Source organism: Camelus dromedarius, chromosome 2, assembly GCF_036321535.1.
Source record: "Camelus dromedarius isolate mCamDro1 chromosome 2, mCamDro1.pat, whole genome shotgun sequence".
Lineage (NCBI taxonomy): Eukaryota > Metazoa > Chordata > Mammalia > Artiodactyla > Camelidae > Camelus > Camelus dromedarius.
This window is the reverse complement of record NC_087437.1, coordinates 11274430-11295635: the sequence shown is the minus strand read 5'-3', so window position 1 is coordinate 11295635 and position 21206 is coordinate 11274430. Positions and strand designations below refer to the sequence as shown.

General features: G+C 45.6%; 1 protein-coding gene across 7 annotated transcripts in view; it reads left to right on the top strand.

Moving 5' to 3' along the window:
• THRB (thyroid hormone receptor beta) overlaps positions 1-21206 on the top strand; it is a 382589-nt gene that overhangs the window by 347143 nt on the left and 14240 nt on the right. For all 7 annotated transcript variants that reach the window (XM_031434127.2, XM_031434053.2, XM_064491141.1 and 4 more), the window contains 4 exons: positions 3929-4029; positions 8953-9100; positions 12058-12263; positions 17367-17513. In XM_031434127.2, coding sequence (XP_031289987.1) covers positions 3929-4029; positions 8953-9100; positions 12058-12263; positions 17367-17513 — 602 coding nt within the window. The remainder of the gene's footprint in view (positions 1-3928; positions 4030-8952; positions 9101-12057; positions 12264-17366; positions 17514-21206) is intronic.

The following is a 21206-nucleotide window of genomic DNA, read 5'->3' as shown; positions in this document are numbered from 1 at the left end:
CACAATGTCCCAGTCACGCATATACATACATATATTCGTTTTCATATTCTTTTTATTAAAGCTTATTACAAGATATTGAACATAGCTCCCTGTGCTATACAGAAGAAAATTGTTTTTTAATCTATTTTTATATATAGTGTTTAATGTTTGCAAATCTCAAACTTCCAAATTTATTCCTTCCCACCCACTTCCCCCAGTAACCATAAGATTGTTTACTATGTCTACACATTTGTTTCTGTTTTGTAGATGAGTTCATTAATGTCCTCTTCTTTTTTTTTTTTTTTTTTTTTTAGATTCCACATATAAGTGATATCATATGGCATTTTTCTTTCTGTCTGGCTTACTTCACTTAGAATGACTATCTCCAGGCCTATCCATGTTGCTGCAAATGGCATTATTTTATCACTTTTTTTTTTAACACTGAGTAGTATTCTATTGTACAAATATACCACAGGTTCTTTATCCAGTCATCTGTCAATGGGCATTTAGCTTGCTTCTATGTCTTGGCTATTGTATATACTGCTGCTATGAACTTTGGGGATGTCTTAGTCTTAATTTGGGTGGAATCTTGGTTTCTGGCCCCAAATTCAAACTTTTAAATGCAGTTCTCATTAGGCCAGAAGTTGGGGCCCATGTGTTTGCATTATCCCCTCTTTCAGAAACCCTTGCCAAGATCTTCACCTCCTCAGGCAGACCTCCAGACTTCAAGTCTGGCCACCTGCAGGTTCCAGATGTAACTCTCCTTCCTTGCATTCTTCACCATTAACTGATAGCAGAGATCTTGAGAAACTGTGGTGCCATCCGTCAGAGGAAGCAGGTGCTAAACACTGGGGCTTCAGCACGGATAATATGATCCCTGTCCTCTGGCTGGAACTGTAAAACCTAGAGAGAATCAGAGATCGGGGTGTAAGGAAGGAAAAAGCTCAAAGGTTGCTATGATGTAGATGATAAAGGAGCAGCCAGCCTAGACTGGGGCAAGAAGGCTTCTCAAAGAGCTTCCCCCTTGGGATTTGGACATACCCTGTCCCAGTGCCTACCACATTATAGGCAGACGATCTATTATTATCTGTTTTCCCCCAAAACACCAAGCGCTTCCCCAGAAATTAAAACTTTGTTGTCTTTAGATCCTTGGCACATAGTCTACCCACATATATGTGTGTTGAAGGGAACCATCCTCTTATAGTTCCTCATTTTTTTGTTTCTTAATAAGAGCTTTATTTAGGCATATTTCACATACCATAAAATTCCCACATTTAAAGTGGACAAAATGTGTTCATACAAAACAGTGATTTTTCACTCAATGGTTTTTAGTATATCCACAGTTGTAAACCATTAACACTGTGTGATCCCAGGATATTTTCATTACCCTGAAAATAATTTTGTACCCTTTAATAGTCACCCCCACACACATTCTCCCCTCTCTCCAGGCCTTGGCAGCCACTGATCTCATTTCTGTCTCTGTGGATTTTCCTATTCTAGATGTTTCATACAAATGGAAGTATGTAATATGTAGCCTTTTGTTTCTGGCTTCTTTCATTGCATGTTTCCAAGGTTCATCTATCTTTTTGTTCTTGTTTGTTTTTGTTTGGAGAGGGAGGTGATTAAATTTTTTCTTAACGGAGGTGCTGGGGATTGAACCCAGGACCTCATGCATGCCAAGCACATTCTCTACCCCTGAGTTATACACTCCTCCGCCAGGGTTCATCTATCTCGTAGCATATAACAGTATGTCATTCCTTTTCATGGCTGAATAATATTCCATTGTACAAATATACCACATTTTATTTACCCATTCATCATTTGATGGACATTTGGGTTATTTCTACCTTTTGAACATTATGAGTAATGCTGCTCTGACCATTCACATACAAGTTTTTGTACAGACACGTTTTCAGTTTTCTTAGGTCTATATCTCGGAGTCAAATTGCTCAATCATATATCACTTTATGTTTAACCTTTTGAGGAACTGCTAAACTGTTTTCCAAAGCACATTTTGCATTCCTACCAGCAATATATGAGTGTTCCAGTTCTTCCATATCCTCACCAACATTTGTTATTGTGTGTCATTTTTATTATAGCCATTCCTAGAAGGATGGTCAGTGGTATCTTGGTGTGATCCTGGTTTGCATTTCCTTGCAACGGTGTTGAGCATCTTTCCATGTTCTTTCCTTCATCTTCACCTTTTTTTCTCTCACTGAAATACAGAACTTAGTTATGTACACATATGTTTCCCAAAGAAAGAAACCAGGTCTTATTTGTTTTTGTATTCTCAGTACGAAGCACAGCACTGAGCACACAGTAGATTCTAAGTAAATGTTTTCTAAACTCATGAGAAGATGAGTGATTGGATGAACACACAAATCATTCCAACCCCTTTTTCTCTGCCCACATCCCTCTCAGAATTCTCTTTTTAAAAATGTCTGATGAGAGTCTTGAAACCCTTGAAGTGCACTCAACAGGTGACTCATGGTTTGCATGATGCAAAAGTAAACTAAGAAAAGCTGTGATATTTAAAAAGATAATCCTGTGCATTCCAAATCTCACTTTGATCTCGTTTGCCTCCCTCCCAAAAGGGACATTTTTCTAAAATAGAGTCTGAGCAAAGTCCTTGTGAAGAGGATTCATTTTTCTTCTGTTTTCTTAATGACTTTTTTCCTGAAAAGTAAGCCCTCTGTGACCTAGTTTAATGAAAGATCTATGGAAATGTCATGGTAAAACATATAGCAACTCATCCGTCATCTCAGCCTGGCTAATCTTTTTTGAAACCAGCAAGGGTTTCCTGAGTCAAAGAACTTCGTAAAGACCACCATCAGGAGAAAGAATGGTTTTGTTTTCTCAGCCTCTCCCTGTCCACATTCCAACAAATCAGGCCTTGCTTTGATTTTTCGGTCTTATCTAAAGCTCTGGGCTTCTATGGTAAACTGTGGATACCTGTGAAACTGAACTTGCCCTTCGGAATCAGTCTCTTGTGTTTGGACGTGATGTCGAAGGGAGAGGGAGGAGGCAAAGACAGCGGGGCAGCAGACAGTTTCTGTTTGTGTTTTTAAACTTTGTTTCCTGGGTCAGGGAATTGAAACTAATAAACTAACAGTACACTAATACAGAGAGTTACCATGGTTGGGTTTCCTTTTTCTCTTAATAAATGGAACCGGTATTATTTCACACTACTCGGGGCTGTTGTTTTGTGTTATCATAATATCACAAGCTTGCCGAAACTTTTCTTTTTTCATGGACTTATTCATTCTACTTGAAGCTAACTGTCTATTTGTAGAGAAAGACCACCATAACTTACGCTGCAGGGATAGAAGTCAGGAGATCTGGGTTTAGCTTCTGCTGCTAATTTCTAGTGTGAGCCAAATCCCTGAGGGTCAGTGCACCTCAGAAGTCCTTGCTCTCCCGGGGGCCTTTCCAGCTGTAAAGTTTTCTGAATTTACTGATTCCAAAGTGGATCAAGTCTCCTAAGAACAAATTCAGAAATACGCCTTTGAAAGAGACTTATCCAGGATCCAGAGCACCCCAGGTGTCTCAAATCCCGGCCTCTCTGCTGCCCCCACTGGCTCCACCAGTCTCCGGGCCTGTTCCCACCTGCACAGCAAGAGTGAGCACACCTATTTCTAAGGCATTCAGAAATCCTGAGCCTACTAGGAACTCTGTAGGTGTGAGAGAAGATCCTAGAGAAACATAAGATACTGAGGAAGTGTATTAAGTCAGGGAAGGACTTCTGAAATACCTCTTATATTTAAAACTAAATGATCACAAGATGTAAACCTTAAAGCAAAAATTGGATTAAAAGGTATAAAACAATTTGATCTTGCCCCTCCCTCATCCACCTCACTCTTACCCTCACCTGATCTTCCTCCTGGCCCTGGTGTGTCTTTGACATTAACATATAATTTTCTCACTTTCCTCCTCTTTCCCTCCTTCACAGGATACATCCCCAGTTACTTAGACAAGGACGAGCTATGTGTCGTCTGTGGTGACAAGGCCACCGGCTACCACTACCGCTGCATCACGTGTGAAGGCTGCAAGGTAACCACCCAGGGCCGTGAGCGCAGAGCTCAGCCCAGACCCAGCCCCTCCCCGGCTTCCTCCACAATGTTAAGTTCAAATCAGAACCACATTCCGACAGGCCTGTGATCAGGTGTCTGGTTGTCCTCTTCGTTTTTTGGCATGTTCAAGAACTGAATTTATTTTTGGTTTTTCCCCAAGTCGAAAACAACTAAATGAAATTTTGTGAGAGTGTGACATCTGGTTGTTTAGACAGGGAGAAAACTGATCAAATGAAAAGAAATTAATACAATTCTCACTTTGAGTTAAAAAGTGCATAGATATGTTAGAACATGTTATTGTCCCAGAAACAGCCATCTCTCCCCCTGTTTTATCTCCAGCGTTTGAGGAGACAGGGGGCTCTGCCCGTGTTAATCTGAGTGAATATGCTCGCTTTTAAGGGTTCCATTAGGGAATATATCTTTGAGGCTACTTAGATTCAATTATGTTCTGAAATTATCCAAACTGGCTTTGTGTACAGCCTGCAGCCAGTAAGTAATTTCCCGTCATCCTTCAGCTAATTACATGCTCTGCAGACCCACCTTCCGGAGACACTTGACAAGTACCCACCCCCGAGCCACAGTCAGAGTGCTTCCTGAATGTGAACTTCAGCTCGCCTGCTGACATCTTCATTGTCAAGGGCAAGATGAGTCTCTAGCAAACATCCTTTGGTCCAACAATCTAGCCTAGAAAATAAAGTCTACCATAAAGGTAAACAAAGCTTAACCCGAGGAATGCTATACTCAGCGTTCAGCTAATGTTTTAAAAAAAGGGTAGTAAGTCAGAGAAGACTTCAATTTTTTTGTGTAAAACATTTTATTTGCCTTTTATATTTTAAACTAAATTATCACAAGATGCATACCCTAGAGCACAAATTGTATTCAGATTTATAAAACAATTCAGTCTGCCCTCCTCTGTCACCCACCTCACACCTTCTCTTCTCCTTTCCTTCCTCCAACTACCCGCCTTTTCTCCTAACTTTTGACCCCAAACCCCAAAACTCAACATGTTAGCTCGGTTTCATGCTGGTCTGTCTCATTTCCCTAGTGGAAGTTTTTCCATGCAAATTCCCTACTTTCTGTCATGAAATTAGGAAATGCTCCGCCGGCTAAAGTGTACAGATGATATACCCATTGGAAAGAGGTCAATTTTAAGGTCCTAAGGCAACTATTTTTTGGAATGTGGTGTAGTGTGTTTTCATTCATCCAGACCCCTTCGATCTAGAGTTTGTAATCTTTTAACAAAGATTGGGCTAAAGGTTGCTTTTACGTCTATGAAAATAATGTCTTAAGGGGCTTAATGGAATTAATTACAAATAAGTTGCACCTGTTTATTAATTAAGACACTTGCAGACTGTCTCTTGAAAGCACAATTTTATTGGCTTGATTTGAAAGTAATAAAACTGCATGATTTTTGATACATTCTCTCATTCCAAAAGCTCAGGAATTCAAATGGGCCTTTTTTCCCCCCTAAATTAGCCCCAATTCATAAGGCTTTAACTTACCTGATTATGCAGCATTGAGATTCTTTCAAATCAGTTTTTAATGATAAATTTTGAATTCTAGGAGAGGCTCTAATGAAAATTCCATTTAAAACTCAGCTCCCAAAGTAACGCTAAAGACCACATGTGCCTCACAGAGGGCTTAATGCCTATTAGTGACTGACTTAAACAAAGGAGAATCAAGCCTATTAGCCGGTGTCCCTGACTCACGTATGTCTTCATGATGGTCAAGAAATCCACCAGCCTCCTCTCCCAAGGATGTTTGGGGCCTGATTCAATGAGGTTTACTTGAAAGAATAAATCAGGGAGCAGAAAGCTAGAGTTCTCAGCCGAGGTACCTTTGTCTCAGATCAGAATCCTGTTCCCAGGACTACCCCAATCATGAAATCAAAAGGTCTCTCTAGGGCAGTTATGCAGATCATTTAATGTAAGGACAATGTCTTGGAAAAAGACGAAAGAGGTTTTCCAGTGAAACACAGTTTGCAAAAGTGGTCAAAGATGAAAAATGTTACGCTCCACATCCTTATTCAACCCTGTAATTTAAAAGTATTTCTACCCCAGACTTGCAACTGTGTAGGGTGAGAATCTTTTTTGTCCCTGTTTGCCCTGAAAACGATGGAAATCTTTTGGAGGTACTTTGTCAGTTGTGATGGGCCAGTTTTTATGAATCTTTTGTAGAAAGAATGTTGACACTGCCCTACCATAAACCATTTTTTAAAGACAGGCTCCAAGCTTTTGTAACAGTTGCCCAAATAATGAACTAGGAAGGTGACCGCCTCTTGTAGCCCTGATTAGTGCATCACTTTGGACCACTAACAAAGGGATCCAATTCTTCTCAAAATGCAAGGAAACATGTCTGATGCTGATTTATAAAAGCCAAACCTCCGCTCACCGACAAATCATCAATGAAATACATGTCCCTATTCAGTTCTCTTTTGTCAGCTCACCTCTGGAAAGTTTTGGGGTTTTGTGTGTGTGTGTGTTTTGTTTGTTTTTGTTTTTTTTTTTGTAAGTAGACTGTGTGAAATATTTTCTCTCTGAGTTCACGTCCAAAAGTCAATTTTTGTCATTTTTTAAAATTGAGGGACCTACCATCTTTAATATATACTCAAATGAGGTGGTCCCTCATCATGTGTCAAAATATGCTTTTATTATGGCTTAGAGGAGGCCAACATCTTAAAAGGGATTTGGTCCATGAAGTGCCCGAGATAAGTCAGCCAAGATAAGCCACAGAAAAGACAGCACTACAACTAGCAGGGCTGCTACAACACTGGTTTCAAAATAAGCCAATAATTCATTTCTTCTGCGAGTTCGCAGAGCATCTTTTCTGGAGAGATGAACCTTACCTCCGTGTATCACCTCATTCTCTCCCTAGTGTTGTCTGACCCTCACTACGCTCCAGCCCCCAGAACATGAGCCAGCGCCAGAGCATGAGGGAGAAAAGGTCTCCTGACTTTAGACAAAGTAATAATTTCTCCGTCTTCATAGCAGCTGTCAACGTGCTCACTGGAGGCCCTGGACTTTGGTGTTTCTACCTCTAGGCAAACGTTGCCTCTTCCAGAAGGAGGATGCTACCCTGTCCCCGCCTCCTCCCTGTCTGTGACATATGTCTTCTTGCTAGAATCTCTGGGTTTCTTCTGTCTTTCAAGACAAGTATAACCCTTGAAGAGTGGATGGATGGAGGGGAACAGGGGTAGAGGAGGGAGGTCCACGGAAAGTTCATTTCTCACTCTGTGCAGGCCAAGACAGCCAAGCTTTGGCAGGATTGGCCTCCTTGAACACCTAGGAAACACTGCCAACATGTCAACAGCTTTCCCCGTATGTGCTTTAGGGAATCTCATGGCAGTACATGAACATCATTCAAACTAAAGGACTCGGTGTTTAAGGATGCAAAGCCAAATGTAGTATCACAGTTCTTCTGAGCAACAGAAATGGCACGGGATTTGCACACATGCCCCAAAACCAAGTCCATTAGTTTCAGTTACTGCTGTCACGTTTCCCTTTTATTCTGCTTTGCCCAATATAAGACCCTGCCTTTGATCTTTTCACTATAAGGAAGAGCGCCTGTGTCTGAGCGAGGACTGTGCACATGGTATCCACACGTAATCGAAGCCAAGGCAGGTTAAACAGGAGAAACATTTGGGCTTCATCTAGACCGACCAGCATTTCAGTCCCATTTATGCAACAAAGCTAGAGGTCCCTTTCAGCGTTGGTGGACAGCATCCTCCAACATTTGTTTTGCCTTGCTGGTCTACTAAAATATGAAACAGTGTGTTTTTTTGGAAGGGTAGGTGGGAGAGGCCTATTTCTAATATGTTCATCTAAAATATTTAAATAATACAGTAAAACTGGACTCAGTTTCTATCCTATAAGCAGCGGAGTAAGTACGATTTGGAGTCCACCTCCTGGGTTCCAGGTCGCGTTCCAGCATGGACTTCCCATGTGAGTTGGGGCAAGTGATTTAACCTGTGAAGGCTTAGTTTTTCAATCCCCACAATGGAGATATTAAGAGTACCTACCTCACAAGGTTGTAGGAGAGACAGACTGGTCTGTGGCACCTTGCAGCGCACCCCTCGCGGTCAGTGCTCTCCGCCGTCCTACAAGACATTAGGGCAGTTAAGACTTAAGCATTGTGCCCAGAAAGGTTCTCAGAGGACACAGCCTTGAGGATGTCATGCAAGTCGCTGAAGCCTGGAATGGCATGGCATCCTCAGGTGGCGTATTCCCGTGCCTTGAGAGACGAAGAGCCACGGAACTCTAGGGCGCATGTCTGTGGATACTCAGGAAAACAGAGCTAGGAAATGAAAGCGCCAGTGCGCTGAGCTCTGGGAAGCATTTGGTAGACTCTGGAATTTTCTACTCCCCAAGTACTGTTGTTTCAAGAGCTAGCTGAGCTGGTCATGGCCATCTTGAGTCAAAAACAAGAATGACACTAAATCTCTACAGGCAGTTAATGCATCCATTTAAATACTAAACGATTAAATTATTAATACATAGAGCATCACCAGTATCCGCTTTTATTCTCCAGTATGAAGTGTACCAAATCTCTTCCTAGCTTAATTAGCAACACAATTGTGGCACTCTATGAAGTGAAATAATAGAATTTATTTGCATTACTCAACGTTTAGAAAACATAAAAGCAAACACTAGATTTTCCCATTAGCCTTGAATAAATGCCAAGAAGGTGCTGACTCTGGAGCCTCTGACATCGCCTTCACCTTAGACCTAGAATTCCTTAGATCCCCTTTGGGCTGACTGCCCTGTACTTGAATAGGTTGAGTGCCGAGCTCAAACACAGGCAGGGCCCAAAACAATCCATCACAGTTGGGAAAACACAAAATGCTGGAGCCATTTATTTCTAGAAAATATGAAACTGTTGTCTTGGGTCTCTCTTTTTCACGTAGGGTTTCTTTAGAAGAACCATTCAGAAAAATCTCCATCCGTCCTATTCCTGTAAATATGAAGGAAAATGTGTCATAGACAAAGTGACAAGAAATCAGTGCCAGGAGTGTCGCTTTAAAAAATGCATCTACGTTGGCATGGCAACAGATTGTAAGTAATCTTCTTCCTTGGCTTCACACTCAGGGAGTGTTGACTAGGGAAAACGTTGGTTCCAGGAGATCGACCAGGCAGGGAAGGAGGCAGGAGCCCAGGTGGACAGAGGGAGGGCACCAGCATCCTCAGGGACCTCCACTCCCAGCCAAGGCCGGGCGGTTTCCAGTCCACCCTCCCCATCAACTCCTGACTCCCAAGGCATCCAGATGATGGGTGAGGGACAGCACTTAAATTGTCCCCGTCATGCTTGCAGGACAGTCAGCAATACTCCATTTGCACAGAGGTCACAGATGAGATGTCTTGTCCATCCACCTTAATATGGTGTAATTGTCCACACAGCATCCATGTGGTGAGAACCGTGGACTCATCCTGATATTTTTTCAAAAGTGAAGATAGGCAGGGAAGCTATAGCTCAGTGGCAGACCGCATGCCTAGCATGCACGAGGCCCTGGGTTCAATCCCCGGTACCTCCATTAAAAAAATAAATGAACCTAATTACCTTCCCCCCCACCTTTTTTTTTTTTTTTTTTTTTAGTTGTTTAAATAAAAAGCAGAGGCAGGGATTTATTTTGTGGACATTTGTGGAGTCGGGGCACTGGCAGAAAACATCTTGTTCAGAAATTTCTGAAGAATGTGAACTTGAGTGCTACTGCATGACTCATTCTGCAGTTGGTTTTTTTGTTATATTTTTAGCCATAAAAACATTCCAAGCTGAAGTCGCCCTACCCGGTTTTCAAAGTGCCACAGCATATGGTGGTGAGATTAGCCGTCAGAGTCTCTTCTCCCCACACTGTGCAAGGGATTTACACCAGTCCCTTTAATTAATCTAATAACAAAATAAGAATCATGTCATTCAGAATGCGTGTCCTCTCTTTTGCCAGGCATCAGGGTTAATGGTTTCTACTGGCATAAAATTTTTTGCACATCAGTGAAGGATTCCAGCTTTTAGTTTGAGGAAAAGAAAAAGAAGGAAGGAGAGAAAGGAAAAAAAGAAAGCAATGGAAGTTTTCCTCACAAAGAGGATGTAGTCACCGCTACATCTGTGTGGTAAACAGAGTTCTTTCAGCTAGAACCAAAAAAAGGAAAAAAAATCTGTGGACCATCCTGGTTTGCCCATTAAAGAAGACGGAAGGGGAATCTCAAGAGGAGGAGGGTTGTGTCAGGGCGTTAGGCTGGAAACCCTGGGTTAGTCCGCACCTCTGGCTGAGTTCCTTGTCTTTATCTTTTAAAGGCTTTTATCTGTTGCCAACAAATCGCCTGCTAAGGTTCTGTGGAAATGCTGGACCTGCTGTGTCCATTGCATTGTTTTATTGAGAAGGTAAAGATATGAATGTGGATGAAGTTAAAAAAAAAAAAAACTCAGCGTTAATCTAGACTGGGTGGAAATTAATTTTGAGTGCACCTTACTCGCTGGTGAGGCATTATAAGAGCTCGGGTTTTATAATCAGAAAACCTGTTGGAGTCCCAGGTCTGCCCCATACTAGCTGTGTGACCAATGGGCTTAACCTCAAGTTTCCTTTGTGTGAAATTATCACCAACCCCACAGGTGGTTTTCAGGATTCAATTAAATAATGCATGTCGCACATCACGATCTCTGGCACCATGGAAGCACGTGGGGAGTGGGTCTATGAGCACAGCCCCACTCCTTCTGCCTTTAACAGGTGACCCATGAGGACTCAACAGGGCTCATCCCCACTGCTCACATCGTCAGGGCTCCCCTGACTGGTGATCCAGTCACATCTGCGTGACCTGGGGTTTCATTATTCGGTTTGTGGATTATCAGGGCATCTTTGGTTCTCTTCTTCCACTACACTTGCTTTTATTCTTCTTTTCCTACCAGGTCACACCTTCATCAAGAAATGACCCTAGGACAGTGATGTTGTAGGACTGCAGTGAGGAGTCGGGGCTCTTGCCTTGGCTCTGCCATGAACTTATTGTGTGACCTCAGGCAAGTCATGATCTCCTCTGTGAAGGAGGGATTTGCACTAGATAAGAGCTGAGGCCCCTCCAGTCGTAAAACATGATGACTCTGTAGTGTAAAACCTGAGTCCATGCCACTGAGAGCTACTGAGAGTCTGGCAGAAGAGTTTCATTTTGGAAATTAAGCACAGAAGTACAGGTTTCTTGTCACCTGCCTTTCTTATTTCCCTTTTGTGTAAATGATAAAAGTCATGGCTCTGTTCCCTGACCATGTGGAGTGAGTGCATTTTCGCACTGAGACCCTGTGAAGTAGGTATTATTGATCCCATTTTCTACAGGAAGAAATGAAAGCTCAGAGAGCCTGCGTAACTTGCCAGAGGTCACACAGCTAGAATGAGGTAGTATCAGGATTCAAACACAGGTTTTTCTCAGTTCCATAGCCTGGGCTCTTTAATCACCTTTGAAGGTTGACCAGGTAGAGAGAAATGCAAAGTGAGTGCCCATAAGGCTTGAGGCCAGACTCCACTCTACCTTCAGGAAACTAATAAAGAGTTAAACTCCTTTCTCCTCTGAGGAAGGGATCCTCTGCCTCCGGTTTCTTGCTGCAGAACTTTTCTTTAACCTGAAGTTCTTCTTACTGAGAATCATTTGTGGGGCCTAGGGGAGGAACAGAAACCATAAGAGCGAATTCAGATGACTGGCTAGACAGACCCACCTGTGAACCTGTGAACCTGTGGAAAGGTGGGCTTTGCCTGTCTCTGCTTCGTTCTTACTTAGGGTCACCCTCTATGGAGCTAGGATGCCCAGTTCCAAGTCCCCCCAACACCAAGCTTTGTTTTGGAGAGCAGGCTAGGCATTGGGAGTGTGGTGGCGCTGGGGTCGATGGCAGTTTTGCTGCCGAGGGAGGAGACGGCCCCGTGCGATGCCCCCGCGGACCCCCTGCGCCGTCTGCGCACCGGCGGTCCCGCCCGAGGCTCCCGCAGGTCTGCCAGGTGTCTGGGGAGTGTCGGTTCTGTGTCCCCCTCCGCCCGCAGTGGTCCTGGACGACAGCAAGCGTCTGGCCAAGAGGAAGCTGATCGAGGAGAACCGGGAGAAGAGGCGGCGGGAGGAGCTGCAGAGGTCCATCGGGCACAAGCCCGAGCCCACCGACCAGGAGTGGGAGCTCATCAAGACCGTAACCGAGGCCCACGTGGCCACCAACGCCCAGGGCAGCCACTGGAAGCAGAAGCGGAAGTTCCTGGTAAGGCCCCGCCCTCTCTGCCTCCCTGGCCACGTGTGGTCTGCGTGGCCAGGTCACCAGACAGGTGCAGCCAAGTCAGGAAGGCTTCTGTCGCCCAGGATGATTGCAGTTACAGGAGGAGAAGGCAGCATAGTCTGGTCGTTATGTGATAGACGTTGGAACCAGACAGCCTGAGTGCACTGCTTGCCTCTGTTGCTGTTTAATTACGTGACTTTGGGTAAGTTACTTCCCCGCCCTAAGGCTCAGTTGCCTTTATGCCCTGACCAGTGATATAAAAGTAACAGATGTAAGGGCTTGGCAACTTCATACAGGGTTACTGTGTGCCTCATCCCTGCCACCACCACCCTCACCGTCCTGCCCCTGCTCATCCCAGCAGAAGGGACCACCTTATATCCCAGGGACCTTGAATCGCCATTTGTCCACCATTACAAAGGTGCAGGGAGACACCCTGTGATCACTCAGAGGAAGAGTCCCTCTGGCCCCCTCCCCTCGCCTGGGCCACAGAGCTACAGGTTCAAGCCAAGAAGCCCTCAGCTCTGAGGCAGCCACGTGCACAGGTCAGCTGGCAGCAGCGTTTCCTACTCACATTGAACCATTCTGCTGAAACAGTCAAAGCAGAAAGCCAGTTCTCAATTTGTGTCACCACACCCTCCTCTCGAGCCGAGCTAGGGTTGAAGCCCACACCTGCACACGCCCCTGAATCTCTCCTTCTGTACGTCTGCCTGCATCCCCTCCACAGCCCCAGAGGAGACATGTTGGATTCCTTATTGTCCCTCACCCCACATCCAGTCCATCAGAAATCTCTGTCCTTGGCTCCCTAGATGTGTCTCAAAGTCCCACTTTTCTCCATCTCGATGACCGCCCCTGTAGTCCACCCACCCCAGCTCCTGCCCAAACCACTGCTGCTGTTCACCTGTCTCTCCCTTTGGCTCCCACATCCCTTCTCCATGTAGTAAAAATAAAGCGTAGATCTCCTCATGCTGCGTCCCTGTCTAAAGCCCATCAGTGGTGCCCTGTCGCATCTAAAACTGCCCATTGCCTCTCCATGGACCACAAAGGCCCATCACTATGGGGCCCTGGCCCTCCCATCCTTCATCTCATGCCATCTCTGGGCCTAACCACGTGAGCCTCCTTTCTGGCCTGGGGACTTTGCACTGGGTTTTCCCTCTGCCTTAAATGTCCTCTGCACCTGCAGAAGCCTGCCCTCTTGACATCCTTCGAGCTAAAGCTCACACATCACTTCTCAAAGGGGCCTTGGCTGACCACCCTGTCTCCTGATCCCCACGTATTATTATGTCCACCTCCAGTCTCATCACAAACTTAAAGTCTTCCAAAGAGTAGTCTCCTTATCTGTTGTCTTCCTTCCTGACATGAACGTTCCTTGAGGATACATCATTCATTGCTGAAACCTCAGCACCTAGAGCAAAGCCTGACCCGGCAGTAGTTGCTCAACGAATATTGGTTGAGTACATGCATAGACAGACATCTACTCACTCGCTCAGTCCTCCACCCTCACCCCGCATCCAGCCCATCGGGGACCCCGTTTGGCCCAATGCCCTCTACACAGGAGGCGAAGATACCTGAGGCATGTTCCTCCACTTGAGAAGTTCCTGACTTAGATGTGCACCTACAGGACTACAACAAAAGTAATATTAGTAAGTGCCTGAATGCCAGATGAGTGGTTACATGGGCCGCCATGTGTATTCAAATGAGACAGACATCACTTCACACTGAGGCCGTCAGAGAAGGCTTCGAGGAGAGGACAGAATTTGAATTGGGTGGGATTTGGAATTGGCAGAGATGAGACAGAAGTGGGGGCTTTGAAGAAAACAAGTCAGGATGGATGGCAGCCCAGAGATGGAAAAGTGCAAGAGGTGAAGAGCTGGGCGGGGCCGTCTCTGGAGGTCCATTCGGGCACACGACCCAGCCAGAAGCCCAGGCAGTCTGAGCCGCAGGGGTAAAAAGCAAGCCTCCCCACAGTCTCCACTGGTGAGTCCCCAGACCAGAGACCCATGCTTAGTGTGCAAGTCTGATGGAGTGAGCGCACACACATACATGTGTGTGTGAGCGGTTGTGTTCATGCAGTGGATCACTGGGCTACCAGCTTTGAGAAGATAGCCAATGGGTTCAACTGATGCCAAATATTTGTTCTCTATTTTTAATATCTTCCAACTATTTTTAGCAAGTAATGTGTTGTCCTTCTGGGTGAAAAATCTTCAGGGATGTCACAAACAAGGTTGCATTGCTCAACTTTTATTTCTAATACCTGATGCGTTAACTTGTGTCAGTTCATATGTATTTTTTCCTAGCATCTAAGATCTGTTATGGATATAAACATTAATGATACAATAGAAGACTTTTACTTTGAATATAATTTTACTTCTAGCAATTATATTTTCCATTAAACACCTAAAGGCTTAAAAGTAAATTTTTTTTTCCTACCCTGATGTTTATTTGTCAACAGAGAAGCTTGTGAGGTTGTTACATTTGGGCATTTAATTTTAAAGAAAATGGTCATATTTCCTTATACAATTTCCCTCCTGTTTTTCAACCCTTTAGAAGTATCACAGATGGTGATTCAAATACCCCACAGACTCACAGATTAAATGGAAATTATTAACATCAGTATGAAGCCAAAGACATTTCAAAGGACACTGAATACCATTCAATACAACCAGATTAGATCTATCAGTGTTCAATGAGAAAATGTTTGGATTCAACCAGACCAAAACTGTTATTAAAATGTTTTTATTTTATGTTTATTTTTTAAAAAGTTCTCCCTACATCCTTACCTTTTTTAATGTGTGACCATGTTCTTTTTGTTTGTTTTTTAAGTGTTTGATTTTGTTTAAAGGCAGTTCAAAAGTAGGCAAAGCTTACTGATCGCACTAAATTCATCACTGTGGTGGCCTTTGGTGAGGGTGCTGGTTAGGGGCAGCGAGGGGGTGACCTTGTTCTTTTATCAGCTGATCTTCATAAAAGAGTTATCAAGTGGACAAGGTAGGTGAGAGGGACCTCATTTTGGGGGGGGAGGAATTAGAAAGACCAGCAAGGAAGTCTGAAGAATGTAGGGAGCTGCATTGCCCAAAGGAGGAAATGAGGTGCCTTTCCCCCAAGCCCCGTCTACGTGAGAAGGACAGGGTTGGGAGAAGGGAAGGGAGAGGAAGTTGTCCGTGTGATTATTCCATCAGTCCCGTCTGCATCCTGAGGACCAGCAGAGCAGTAGCCTCCCATGGGTTGGCTAAGCCAACAGTTGCCCCAAAATGTCATTGATTATGAAAACACAGACAGAAACCAGCTTTCTTTCCCATCCACTCACTGGTCCCAAAACAAACAATTAAAAAAGTAAAATAAAATAAACAGAAGAACCTCCCGGATAATCCAAAAAAAGGTCAATGTTGCCAGACTTTGTTATGTAATCAATTTAAAAATCTTCCCCCAGGCTGTGACCACAAGTCCTCCCACACCTTTGGAGGGAGGGCCTGGGCTGCTCTGGTTGACCCTGGTGCCCTGGCACCAGGAGTGTGAAAGAGTCATCCTTGCTTTTCTTCGTGCTGAAAATTAGACGTGAGCAGCCACAGGGGAGATGGGGGAAGAAAAATGGGAACTGGATTCCTCTGGGCTGGACGTGGTTACTGCTAGCCTGGTGACTTGCCAAGTGTGGGCTCAGACCAGCAGCATCAGCACATCCTGGGAGGTTATTGGAGACCCAGATTCTCTGACAGAGACCTACTAAATCAGAAAGCCTGGGGTAACTCTGATGCGCAGTGAAGTTTGGGGACCTCGGTGGTAGGTCACAGTCTTGTAGCAGGAGGTGCCCTCACTGGCCACCCTGCAGGTGAGGGGTCAGCCTTGCTCATCGGCTCCCAGAGCCAACTCCTCCTGCCCTCTCCACCCACCTTCCCGTGCCTCCCACCCCAGGCACCTTGTGTCTGTCTGTCCATGGTGGCTCTCGGCAAAGGTGGCCACTGTCAGGCAGTCTCCAATTCCTTTGATCCTATTCACAACTTCTTGGTGGACTGAGAATCAACCCTGGCCTCAGGGGACCATCCTTAACCTCCCTGAGTGCTCTTTGCTCATCTGCCAGTCGGGGATGCGGTGAGAACCACCTAGGGCAATGCACAAGCTCGGAGGGGCTGGCCCCCGTGCAGGCTGCAGATAAATGGTGGTTATCATCATCACAAGGACAAGAAGGGGCGGCTGAGAGCATTGTTCCTGGCAGGAAGCAATGGTGACCACAGGAGATGCATGAGAGAGGCCACACCGTGGTGGTCATTGAACACCAGGTGGTCTCTGGGGGGCCTTGCTGGCGTGATGGGTCGGCACCGTGAGGTCTGGGGAGGGGGCTGGGACTCTGCACTTCTAACAAGTCCCCAGTCGACACCCACGCTGCTACGCCACCCTTTGAGCAGCAAGGCGATGGATGGTTGGGCAGGTGAGCGCAGAGAAGTAATACTGGCAAACTCCCCACTCTGCGCTCGGGCTTGCCAAGTGCACACCTGTCCGTTCCTGCAGGGAGCCTGTAGCAGGGAGCCTCCCCAACCTGCGAGCCCTCCTCCAACTGGAGTCTGTGGGGCAGACAGGAACTTCGAGCCAAGCAAAATGAATCAAAAGCAAGAGTGAATCCCCAAGGCGCTGTTTGCCAGGGCTCCCCATCACCGCCCACACGGTGCCCACCTCGCATGCAAGGACGCCCACCGAGTGTGCAGGGCTCTGAGAATGCCCCCCAGAACCCTCAGAATGGATGCCACCTTTGTGCATTCAGAAGCAGAACCCAAATTCCTATTGTATCTACCCCCCTGCCCTCCCGCCCTCTCTCCCTCTCTCCCTCTCTCTCTCAATTTCTGCAGCAACAATCCTGTGAACATTATCACTGGGGGCCAATTAAAGCAACAGCCAAGACATGTATTTTTGCCAAGAGAACTCCAAGGATGTGACACTGTTAATGCAGTGTTATTAACAGAACACTTCGGTCTGTTAAGAAACAATGCGGAAACTGTGTAGTACGTCAGTTCAGAAGAGATTTTCTGCCACGTGAGAAGGATGATAAATAAAGATCCCTTCAGCCTCTTCATTTAAATCTCCCTTGTTTCCCCTCCTCAGCCGGAAGACATTGGACAAGCACCAATAGTAAACGCCCCAGAAGGTGGAAAGGTCGACTTGGAAGCCTTCAGCCATTTTACAAAAATCATCACACCAGCAATTACCAGAGTGGTGGATTTTGCCAAAAAGTTGCCTATGTTTTGTGAGGTGAGGAGATTGCTTTTCCTTCTTCATTATTTTTCATTTTATAGTTCCATCGATTTCCAGGAATACTGAGGACTATTTGTAAGTTAATACTAATTAGGAGGGACTTAGTCATGTGAAGGCAAGGTCAGTACAAAATGAAAATGCATGGTTGCGTGTGTATTTCCCCACCTCTATTCAGTCGTCGTTCATGTAGCTTGTCCACGTGAGGTCGGTGAAGAGCCTAGCCACCACCTGACTCCAGGTACAGAACACTTGACAGCCAAACCTCCATTCATTCAGCATACTGTGCTCAAGTCTGCCACCTTAAATCCAGTCCTTAGCACAACATCAGCAGGGTAGCTTTAATTAACCCCATTTTACAAATGGGGAAAATTAAAATCAAAGAGAGTAAGTTCACTTATTCAAGAGTGGGGCCATGGTTTGAGTCTCAGTCTCCATTCTTTCCACGGCGTATCCCAGCAAGATGGCTGTGTGCTTGTTTCTTCACCCTCAAGAATGAGTGAAGTGACCCTCCTAGAGCAAAGATCTTCAAATGTACTTGACGCCTCTCTTTTCTTATAAGCGCACCCTTTCTTGTCCCATCTTCAGGGCACCCTGAAGCGCCTCCCTCTACCAGAGCTCAGAGACTTTCCCCTGGGGACACGCCATCCCTAACTTTAGTCCTACCCTGTAGGGGCTGAGCGCACAGGTTCTGGGGTCAGCTGCATGGGCAGGGTCCTCGCTGAATTGTCACATGCCTTCAGACCTTGATTATCTCATCTTTAAAATGGGAGTCATTGTGGTGTCTACCTCTTAGAGCTTTTGAGAGGCTTCAGTGGGATCGTATGTGGACAGTGCCTGGGTCGTAGGTGTTCCATACATTTTAGCTTCATCTATTTTATTGCTAGATGAAATTTTATTTCATCTATTCCCTTACCATCCTGCCTCTAACCTTCCTTTTTTCAGTCAAATGGGGTTGGTTATGTTATCTGGAGAATTTTTCCCCTTTGAGAAATCTCTTGCCAATCTCCTGCTCGTCATACGCCCAAGACGACCCAGGCAGACACCAAACAGACAGGGCCACATATGACTGTGAGCCCCCTACGTAGGCTGCCTGCGTGATGAGTGAATCTGGTCTCACCCAGAAAGAAGCTAGGTGTCCTCCCCTGGAATGATCCCATCCTACCTCGGCCTCCAGTTCACATGTGTCTGAATTTGCAGTAATGGGAGCCCAGCTGGGTACTGAGAGACCCCAGGCCCCAATGGGGACCCTTCTCATGGCCATTCCTGAGCCTCCACAGAAGCCATACCTGGAGGGAAAGAGCAGAGGGCTTCAGGATGTGGGTAGCTGACCCCCAGACCTCTCTGAGAGAGACTGTGTGCCTCCTCCTTACCCCCGGCTCCACTGTGCTGGAGGCCCGGTACCACGTGTGCCGGCCAGCATCCCTGCCGTGGGGACCGCTCACATCCCACCCTAGAGGGGCTGGTGAGTCCTAGAGAAGGAATTTGGACTTGCATCTGTCTTTGGTGTAGACTTTCCCATGCCTTTGACTGTCTCTTTTTAAATTAACATTTATTAAAGTTTTGGAGGATATTACAGAAATAATACATATTCATTGGAGGTTGATCCAGCACCATAAAGGTAATGATTCACGACAGCACCACCAGGAGATACAATGCTCACGTTTCAGAGTCAGTTTTCTCTTTTCAGATACATACATGTGTATACACACATATATGCACACATGTATATGAAATACATCACATGGTTTGTGCCATAATGAATTTTCTACTTGTGAAACTACTTTGTAAAATTTTTTATTAAAGAGTCAGGAGCGCATATCATAAGGGCGCAGACAACACACCCACCTAATCAGCACCAAGTTAAAGAAAGAGTGCAGCCTGCAGCCCCGAACTTTCTACCCTCAACTGTAGAACATGTCATTTAAGTATTCGCTCACAAAACAATGTGTAATGACCACATAGTATTCCAAAGGATCGCTGCCCCATCACCTAGGTTACCTGCTTTCACAGGATCTTTGGCTCATTTCCAGTTTTTCACTAATATAAATATTCTGCAGTGAGCATCCTGGTACCTAGGCCCTGTTCAAAAAACTATTTCTTAGGGCAGATCCTAGAAGTAGAATTTAAGGACCGAGGCATATACACCTTTTAAGGCTTTTGATACGTGTTGCCAAATTTGGGGCCCTCTAGAAGTTGTGCACAGCTCGTCTGTGCTGAGGACACCGGTTTCCTCTCACCCCGGGTGTCATCTTGCGTTTCTGTGCATTGGGTTGAGTTTGTTTTTCTGGACAGTTCTTGGTCCTCTCCCCCTGGGCTGAGTCCTCATCTCTCAGTCCCTAGTGTCTGAAAAGAAACTCCTCTGAGTTTGCTACGCCAACAACTCAGCTAGCGTATCAACTCATGTGTTCCCCTTTGAACACCCATCGAAAATGTAAAGCTCATGGAAAGCAGCCACGGAGAGATAGGTCAGTTAAAGAAGGAAAAGAAGCCATCGCCCCCACCAGCAACAAACACCCAGGGCAGCCATGTCCCTGACAAGGGCGAGGGCTCCACGTGGGGTTTTTAGGCTTGGGTTGTGGCAAGCGCCTCCCTTCATGTTTCCCTCAGGGATTTAAGCCTGCTTCGAAGTCATGATTCCATCTCTCTTTCAGCCCTGATATTCTGTTATCTCCAAATTGGCAGGGGTGGGGAAAGGATGGCTACTTTGACAGCAGAGATACATATATTTCTGATGTTTGTGGCCTCCTGAGGACGTTCAGCCTTTTGACACTGTCTTTGGAACCCCAAAGAGGAAGATGAACTGTGGCATGGGCTGGAGATCCCAGGCGGTCTCAGGAACCAGAAGTCTCTTTCCAGAGGCAGTTTGATGCACCTGCTGTTCAAATTGCACTCCCAGTAATTTTCTGCTCACATCCACGCCAACCTACCAACCAAGGGCTTCGAAAGATCTAAAATCATTACTGGCAAAGCCACCAAAAACACACATAAGGTCACGTCTAGAGTTCAGGGCACTGTCATCCCTGCCAATCAAGCTGAGAGACACGCTCCCAGGAGGCAGGCAGAGCCTGTGGGAGGCCCCCCCGCCTCTCCACCAAGCAGACCCTTCTTGGAGCATAACCACGATGGAAGCATTTTGGCAGGTGGCTAAAACATTATTTGCCCACAAGCGCGAAACAAATCTCACCAGGATCCTACAAACCCCTCTTAAAAGGAAAGGCATCTGGCCTGGTTTTCAAACCATTAGCCATCCTTGACTAATCCTTTTTCTGCTTTTATTTAAATTTGAACTAATCAAGAATCAATAAATTTTCAAAGGAAAACTTCCACTTCATCTATAATCAGACTTGGCTACAAAGAAGGGGCCTGCCAAAGTTTGCATCATTTGTGATGGCTAAAAAAATAGATCAGTGGTTTTATCTGATTAGTAATTATTCTTTGCGGTTCGATAACAGTGGTTCTTAAGAGTGAGGTCCCTGAACCAGGTACGTGGGCATCACCCAGGAACGTGGAGAATGCAGAGACTCAGAGGGCGGGGCTGGCAACGGGTGCTAAGCAAGCCCTTGGTGGGGCTTTTGGGCTGCAGACAGGACCACCGCCCGGGCAGTAACGCCCGCCTCTGCCCACTTCAGCCAAGTCCCCATTCTGCCTGGAGACGACCCAGCCAAGCACTGCTCTCCTATCTCCTACCAG